The sequence below is a fragment of the Leuciscus leuciscus genome (genome assembly GCF_965113295.1).
Source record: "Leuciscus leuciscus genome assembly, chromosome: 16".
NCBI lineage: Eukaryota > Metazoa > Chordata > Actinopteri > Cypriniformes > Leuciscidae > Leuciscus > Leuciscus leuciscus.
Window position 1 is genome coordinate 32,680,524 of NC_138740.1, and position 9,451 is coordinate 32,689,974.

Genomic DNA, 9,451 nt, shown 5'->3' on the forward strand with positions numbered 1-9,451 from the left:
AGAATTTAAATGACAACACAAGTTTTTACATCAAATAGATTTCAAATAGATATTAGAAGTTAAGACATCAAATACGATTGTGCTTGGATTGTGGTATTAAGCAGCGAATTGATCAAGACAGTTTTTAACATTAATACCAATGAGGTTAAAGCTAAACCTTAAAGAGATAGTTCGTCCAAAAATGAAAATTATGGCATAATTTTCTCACCCTCGTGTTGTTATTTTTTTGAGATATTTGAAGCTTGACAACATCCGTTTACATTACATGCTGTTTAATTGGAAATGAGCAGCGTGAACATTCTGGCAAACATCTGCTTTTGTGCTCAACAGAAGAAAGTCAGTCACATGGGTTTGGAACGACATGAAGGTGAGGAGAGTACATCATTGTTTTATTCGTTGGTGAACAGCTTCTTTAATCTGTATATGTTCTTAACAAAAGCACATAGAAAAGCCCTCATCTGTTGGGTCAGGTATATTGCTATCAATTCCGAAACAAGATGTGCAGTAAACGTCTAATATGAATGTTTTATAGCTGCGTTCAATTTTACTTAGAAGCAAAGACCGTAATCTCAAATTGGGATTCCCTTTAACACTGTTCTTTTTATCATCTTTAATAATTCATGTGTAGGCTGTGCAATTTCTGCAGCCCGCAGCAAAACGATAATATCCTGTAGATCAGGAGCGCTAGATGATGGTTGGTTCAGAGTGTAGCAGCAGAAACCATCTGAGCTGTTGGACAGAAGGAGAGTGTGGCAGCAGTAACTCATCCGTAATGGTCTACAGTAAAGCCTTCAGCTTCAGGCTGCGTGTAAAAAAACAGTCCAGCATGATATAAGTGATTTATCAATAGGTCTGAACAAGAGTGCTGGAGACCTCCTGAACGGTTCTGCAGTGTAGAGAGGAGGAGGAGGAGGAGGAGGAGGAGAAGTCCATGTTTTCAGAAGTTTTCTTCTTCTGAAACTTCAGATGCTCTGGCTGACTCTGGGCCCTGGTGCCCGTGGTACTGCAGAGGTGTTTGGAACGGAGCCCTGCTGTTTGAACATTTACTCTCCCCTTCCCCTGCGTTCCCACTGCGTTCTCCAAGCAGTCTGTTCTTCCTGCTGTTTTCAGTGCTAGTTCATCGAATATCCGTCTATAATTGCTTCAAAACATAGGGATTTATTTTGTGATTTAGAAAAAAAATTATATCTTGGTAAATGGAAGGAGAGTGCTGTGTGTGTGTGTGAACAGATGGTAGATTTTTGATATTTTCTTGAAGAAAAAAAATGAAGTGGTGTTTGACTGTGTAAAAATTCACAGGCAAGATTCAAGGGTGTTTCGGGTGTTGCAATGCCCGATTACATTACTTGCCCACCGCGGCACCGTCGTTTTGCCTTTTTTTTACACATATAAAAACCATTTAGTTCAGTTGGACAACGGACACTATAATTTTAAGCTGAAAGCTTCTTCTCTGCTCCGTACAGCATGAGCTGCAGAATCGCAACACAGAGCTGCAGGAGTCAGATTTCACTGATCACATGACAAGAGTAAGGAGAGATGACTGACAGGACGATGGCGGAGGATTTGGTGCGCACCTATGGGGATAGAATTGTTGCATTATTCCAAATTAATTCATTGAGATTCACAAATAAATGTAAAGAGATTCACAAAAATGAATACAATTCACAAATAAATAGATTAAGATCCACAAATAAATGTTAAGAGTTTCACAAAAAAAAAAAAAAAAAAAAATTAAATATTGAAAATGTTTTTTGTGCAGTTTTATGTCACAAACACAACTCTGCCTGGCATTCATTTGTGAATCGTTTCCTGTGCATTTGTGAATCGCTTTCTGTGCATTTGTAAATCGCTTCCTGTGCATTTGTGAATCACTTTCTGTGCATTTGTGAATCATTTCCTGTGCATTTGTGAATCACTTTCTGTGCATTTGTGAATCGCTTCCTGTGCATTTGTGAATCGCTTCCTGTGCATTTGTGAATCGCACTTTCTGTGCATTTGTGAATCGCACTTTCTGTGCATTTGTGAATCGCACTTCCTATGCATTTGTGAATCACTTTCTGTGCATTTGTGAATCGCACTTTCTGTGCATTTGTGAATCGTTTCCTGTGCATTTGTGAATCGCTTCCTGTGCATTTGTGAATCACTTTCTGTGCATTTGTGAATCGTATCCTGTGCATTTGTGAATCACTTTCTGTGCATTTGTGAATCCCTACACGTATTTGTGGATTTTGAAACATTTCTAGCATCAAGACGTGCAGAAAAATCCACAAATAAGTGGACTCAACCCACCGCTACTTAAGCCAGTCAGATAACAGCCATTTGCACAGACCAATCATAGGATATTTATTTGTGGATCTTAATCTATTTATTTGTGAATTTGATACATTTTTGTGAATCTCTTTACATTTATTTGTAAATCTCAATCTATTTATTTGGAATAATGCAACAATTCTATCCTGATACGCCACAGATCCAGATCGTCATTGACAAATAGCTTATCTTGTAAAACGTGTGGTCAGTCCCACCGCTCCCTATACACAGAGTACACAATACGCGTGATCACGAATTCGAAAATGAAAGTAAAAAACGAGCGTGCATTCAAAAGCGATTTCAATATTCCAGATTCCTGCAAATAATATATAATACCCCAGGGTGTTCAGAATGGATGTTAGTGTATGGCGTGGTATTTGATTGCTTTGGTGTTTTGGGTGGCCGCCAGGGTTGTTGCTATGCTGCTAAAGAGTACTTAGTGACTGTTAGTGTGTTTTGAATGGTTGTAATTGTACTGCTTTTTGGTTGTTTTGGTGTTTGCTGATGTATTGCTATGTTGTTACTGAAGACTCACTATAGTATTCTAGTTGGTTGCGACTGCGATGTGGTTTCTAAGTGGCCTACCTATCTAAGTGGTTAAAACAGCCTACCCAAGTGTCTACAAGACTCTATAATATCCTGCCCTCTATGTTTACAGAGAAAAACAATGGAGAAGTAGAGCAGTGGAATGGAAATAACATGTTCTGTGTGAATCGACCCTTATGCATCTCTTTTTCTAAAACAATGAACACACACACTTGCCCTTTCACAGTTCAGATGCTACAGATTATATGATGGACGACACAAGTGTAAAGACTGAGTGCATGCTGATGATAGATCTGTCTAGTGATCGATTGGAGAATTCAAGAAAAGTGTGTGTGTGTGCGTGGGTGCGTGTGTGTGATTGGATTGTTCGAGAGAAACTATGAGTGTCAGGGGTGGTAAAATGCCATCATATAAACAACAGCTTGTGTTTCCTTTTCAAACGCACGCACACGCTTTCTTTTTATCTCCCTTTCATACTCAAAACCAGACACAATCGATTACTGGCAGAACCATTACTAATATGATAATTCTCCTTATCCACAGGCTAGATTATTCTCTTCTGTGAGACCATGGTGATGACCTTTATCTCCATGAAGGTGATAAGACCATAGAAGACGTGTATCTGTACCGTGGTATTCGAGAACAAATCTCATCCATTCTATAGCTGGGGGAACTGAGCATTTAGAATGTGGATACATTATCTATTTCTCTCTCTCTCTCTCTCTCTCTCTCACTCTCAATCTCTCTCTTGTTAATGGAAGTTTGAATGGATTCTACATTTGGACTTGGGCTACATACTGAAATACGATTAGGACATTAACACAAATTGAAAAGACAGCATAAGCAGCACTGGGAGCAGAAGCATCAGGCCCACTGAAACCCGAGGAACACGTGCCGTGCCAGAGTTATGAGCTAAGTGGTTAATGCAAGAAAAAAAAAATTCCAATAATGTATTTAATATTGGGAATATTCCAACTTGCATTCTGACCTAAATTATGGTACTGACTTTAAAAATGAGATAATTTTAGACCTCATTCTGTCAAACATTTCGTTTTCTTTGGACACAGTAACCTTTTCACGAATACTGTATATGACTTGGCCTTGAAGACAGACGCAGGTAATCGCACGCGCTCAGTCGATCTTACTCACTGTCTGTTTAGGCTTAAGTACAAATCCACGAAGCCTCTGAACAAATCACCATGATAAACAGTCTTGTTATCATTATTAACTTATTTGACATTCAATACACATGCACGAAGTTCAAAACAAGAAGGGTATAGCCTTATGAAAAAAGAAAACACGCGAATATCGCGGTACTACTATATTGTGGTTATCGCGACAGCCCTACTAGAGACTCTTGACAAGTTTGCTTTCCTGTGTTGACGTATTTCTATTTAAAACAGAACATTTTGTGCGGGACATATCTAACACATAAATAAAGAGCTACCAGTTTATTAGTAATTAGGTCTAAGTCTTCTAAATCTGTTCTTATGTCTCCTAGGACTGGTGCTTGATGCTTCTTCCTGCAATTCCTGTCAAACAAACTCAACGTCCTCCACTCAGTGTTGCTTTACATGATCACACGATGATGGGGTCAGCTTGGATAATATTACCTACTCAATGCCTTTATATGTATATTTTAGATATATTAAGCCCTCTAGAAAAACTGCTGGTTGGATCAATTTGAATCTAATCGATGATTGGCGCGTAACTTTGACTGTGGGAAATATGATGCTTTCTGACCTAAATTATGTTACTGTCTTTTAAAATGAGATCACGTTAGACCTCATTCTGTCAAACTGTTTCAGTTTTAGAACTAGTGAAGTGGGTGAACTGATGGTGGTGTTTAGGAAATCTGTAGTATACCAGCTGTTCTGTGGGTGGTGTAATGGGCTTTTTTATTGGTGGTGTTCAGTTTAGTAGATGTTCAGAGAGTGGTTTTTCCATTAAGGAGATGTTTTGTGGGTAATAAGGGGTATTATTGGAGGTGTTTCATGATGGTGGGTGGTGTTTAGTATGTGTACTGTGGGGGAATTGTTGAGCGGTGTTTAGGTTCAGCAGCTGTTACCGTTTAAAGCAACAACATGGAACTTTTCCTCTTCGGTCGCCCTACAGGTTGGAAGCGGAATTGTCCATTACCGCTGTCGTAAATAATTTAGCCTACCGCATCCTACTGTCGCACGCGCACGCTCGCTGTTTATCCAGCACCGGCTTGTGGGCCACAGACAAGGTAGAGTATGATGCATGGTTTTATGAAAGTATGATGTATTGCGACATCACAAACGAAGAATAAATAAATAATGACATTGCTTGCTTTTTTATATATAGTATTTATTTTGTATCATAGTTTTTAGTTTTTATTTTGTGTAAAAGTAAACTTGAAACGGTATAACAGCAAGATATGTTTACACAAGGATAAAAAGTAAAAACTTATTGCAGAACAGTTTAGCATGTAGTAGTCATTTGCATTGTCTGTGAAAATCTTTAGCATTTTATTTGAAAAATATTGCAGAGAAAGGTGACACCGTTTTAGTGGTTGCTTTGCTAACTGTTACCTTATTTATATAGTTATACCAAAAATCGGTCGGGCAGCCCTCCTCCTCCTTAAGCTCACGCCAGCGAGCAAGCGCTCGACCAATATTGATCCTCGTCCTGCCTTTAAGTCTATCACTCTCCCTTTTCCTCTTCCGACTCTCCTCCGACAAAACCTTGGACTTCTTACGTTTCGCTGCTGCTGCTTCGGCCATGACGAAAACAGACGCTGGTTGGCAGCTCTCACGGCCGAATTTGAGGAAGTGGTGGGGGAAGTGACGTATGCCGTAAAGTAGTCGAATTTTGTAGTTCTTTTTCTGCTCTGGTTCCTACCCGCACCCCGAAGTTACATAGTGCCAGTAAAAGCGATACAGACCCCGTCAGGCTATGGCAGACGTGTCATTCAACCTATTGTAAGTCGATGTACCATCACAAGGGTCTTGGAAATATATTATGAAGGTTGAAAAGTTCCATGTTGTTGCTCTGAGGGGTATTTACATTTAAGGAGAAGTTATTCGGGTGGTGTTCAGTAAGTAGTGTTTTATGAACGGTGCATGTGTTTGTAGGTGTTCAGGTGTGTTCTGCAAGTTCTTCAACAGGTTCTTCAACTGTTGTTCTCTACAGGGCTCTTGAGTTCTTATTATGGTTCTTTAAGATCAAAAAAGATCTTGAATTCACATTATATAGCATATTGATGCGTGGTCCATTAAAGCATCACTACACAGATGGTTTTCTAAAGAGATAGAGGATAAAAAGCTCACATAGATTCTCCTTTGATATTAGACTCTCTTTTCCGTTCTACTTGGAACCTTTATTTTTAAGAGTGTTGGGGTTATGTCCATTAACACGCCTGGAGGCCGGAACAGAACAGACAAAGAACTCAAATGGACCTCGTGACTACTCTCAACTCTGAAAGCCAGTTCAATTTCCATTCCACAACACAATTATCAAACCATGACAATTTCCTGAAAGTTTAATACTAGATCACATTTATGCAAGTTCCGGCATGCATTTGCTCACACCTGTGCTCCTAAGGTACTTCATGTGTTTAATTTAACACTGACAGCAGAGCCAAATTGAATCACAGAATGCTGTTCTACTGTGAAGACACACTACTTTTCTAAGTGTAGCTATGGGAAAGGGCTACCATGTGCATGTGTACTGTATATGTTCTTGTGCGAAGTCTTCTTCTCTAACCCGGGTAAAGCTGAGCAAAATGCCAAATTGTCGCAGATTCAATGGGCCGTAAATCTCTGAGATGAGAAGATGACCGAGCCGCGTGGCAGTAATTGATGGGTTTGGCAGAGTCAGTTTGAGATTTACTTGCGCGCACATGCCGAGTAAGCATGCTGCCCCGCTGCGAGCCTAATGCAACATTTACACAGGCTGTACGGTTCACATGCTCATCCTTTCTGATCAATATGAAAATACATGCTACAGTGAGACGCTGGTTAAAGTAATAACTGAAGCGTGAAGAGCACTGTTTGCATATGTAGAAGCCAAGAACACTGCGCACTGGGGAATGTTAGTAAGAGCGGCCAAATGCTCTCGAATTCTCTAGTGCAAAGCTCCTGTTTCTTTTTGTAACACTTTGACATATTAGAGTCCATTTTAACAGGAGCGTACACAAGGGGAGATGCCATTTTTAATTTGACGTAAATCAAAATGAGGGACTTGCAGATTTGACACGTTTAATTTTCACAAGTCATGTTGTGTGGTTTATTTCAGCATTGCATTGGCTGAACAATTAAAATCAAGGAAGAGGTACAATTTAACCCATTAAACTCTGTACATATACTATAACATCTTTTCATTCATGTAAAATTAAATATCACATCTGTCCTAAGGTATAGAAACAATTATGACAGGTGGTGACATATTTGCCCCAATATTAAAAATGTATATATTAATTCGACCTCTTTTTGATAATCGTATAATCATAATTATGCACTATATAGACTTCTTCAAATCATTCCTACACTCTTTCATGTAATTGGTGAGGTGCTGACAATAGCAATGTGCAATTACAACTCCACAAAATAATTGCATTAATATTACTTAGCTGGTCTCTCAAGGCCTTTAATAGCTCAACAACATCCTTATATCAGGTTGATACTTCATGAATTGTACTAGTGTTTAAACTTGTGATACACTAAAAACATCCTTTAGGGGCTCAGAGACACCAGTTATAAAATAAAAAAATACATGCAAGGAAATGAAACATAAGATCTCTCTAGTGATACATTTTTGCTGTATTTATTTTGTGTTTTTCTGCAATGTCTATTTTCCATGATCGATCTGACCCCACACAGAAGCAACATGATTGTATTGGATATCATTTTGGTCACATTTCTGAAAAGTGCATATCTAATATTTTGGTAAGATCTGCTGGATGGGGTTTGATTCAATTAGAACAACACATTAAAAGCTTTCATTATTGTCATTTTTACACATTCAGTGCTGCATGTGGAGACCCAAAACAAAGAATACAAAGTCAATCTCAACAGTAAATGATGATAAATATACAGTAGCATGAATCCTAATATGTTATAATGAATGTTTCCTTAAATTGGGCTTTCTTGAGGCACAAATATGTAAATCGTGCGCTTTTCTTGCAACTTGCACGCGTGCAGATTGTTTCTCGTGTTTGCTGTGAGCTAATGAGTATAACCGTGGACTCTCCATATCTCTCCGCTTGTAATCCCGTCTATTAATCTCTTTTTTACAGTAATCTGGCTAATTCACCGCAGTCTGATCTGTGTTCGATGTGTGTGTGTGTTCGATGTGTGTGTGTGTGTGTGGGAGGTAAAGATGGCGATAGACCTACTTGCGTGAGTTCCGTACCCATCAGCACCAGCACGATGAGACTCAAGAGCTTGTTCACGCGCTGCATCTCGCGCCTCCGCTCGCTCGGACTCGCTCTCGCATGCAGATCCGGTCCACCCGCTCGATGATGCTCTCTCTCCTCGCTCCTCTGTCCCCGGTCTCTCGCTTCTCTCTCTTTAGCTCTCTTCTCAGCAACAGAATGACAGAGAAACAGAACTCGGTCTCGCGCAGCCGTCTCTGGGCATCTCGCGCGCGGAGCGTCGTCTCACGCCTCCCGTTTTCTCCCGTGTGTCTTTCTGCCTCCCCGACCGTCGACTCCTGTCCCCGTTAGATTAGCGGCTCTGGAGGTTTAGCGTCACGCAGGGTGGTCTGGTTAGCCCAAAACTTTGTGTGTATCGCGATGTGTGAGGCAGAAAGATTGGGGAGTGCGAGCGCGAGCTGTCCGAGGTGCTGAAACCGGATGTGACATGCTGCGCGCGTGGGAAATTCAACGGGGATGCGGGAGAGGAGGAAGAGCGAGACTGAGTTAATTGGTAGAACCTTACGTGGCGTCAAAACAGTCTGAATACACTTGTGATAAATGTTTTTTTCTGAAAATGGTGTTTAAAATGAAGGATACAAAGTATTTTAGACGAAATTACATTGTGTATGTTTTCTGATGAAACTATGCTATGCGTTTGCTAAGATGTTCTTTGTGGTTTGGGTGTGTTTATGGGATAAGATCTTCTTTTTTTAATTTATTTTTTATTAATATTTACCAACGATTCCTTAGGTTTCTTATCATATTATAATAATTTCTGAAGGATCATGTGACACTGAAGTAATGATGCTGAAAATTCAGCTTTGCATCACAGGAATAAATTAGATTTGAAAATATGTTAACATAGAAAATTATTAGTTAAAATGTAATAATAATAGTAATGTTTTTTACTGTATTCTTTTCTTTTTTTTTTTCTTTTTTTTTGTCAAATAAATGCAGCCTTGGTAAGCTGGAGAGACCTATATATATATATTAAACAAAAGCAAAAATGATGTAAGTTTTTAAATGATAAAACATCAGATATACTGTTCCACTAAACACTAAAGTTACAAGTCATTGAGCAAAAATGAAGAAAATTAAAGTCATTTCTGAGAAAAGATGCTGCAACATTTGTCAAGATGCCACTTGAATGGATGTTTTATCATCTTTGCAATAACATTCAGACATTTTAAGTGTCCAATATATTTTGGGCCCACT

General features: G+C 39.2%; 1 protein-coding gene across 1 annotated transcript in view; it reads right to left on the reverse strand.

The window, feature by feature from the left end:
- olfm1b (olfactomedin 1b) overlaps nucleotides 1-8,685 on the reverse strand; it is a 31,873-nt gene extending 23,188 nt beyond the window's left edge. The window contains exon 1 of the mRNA XM_082141671.1: nucleotides 8,216-8,685. Within this exon, the coding sequence (XP_081997797.1) occupies nucleotides 8,216-8,281 (66 nt within the window). The 5' untranslated portion in view covers nucleotides 8,282-8,685. The remainder of the gene's footprint in view (nucleotides 1-8,215) is intronic.
- Nucleotides 8,686-9,451: the final 766 nt, after the last annotated feature.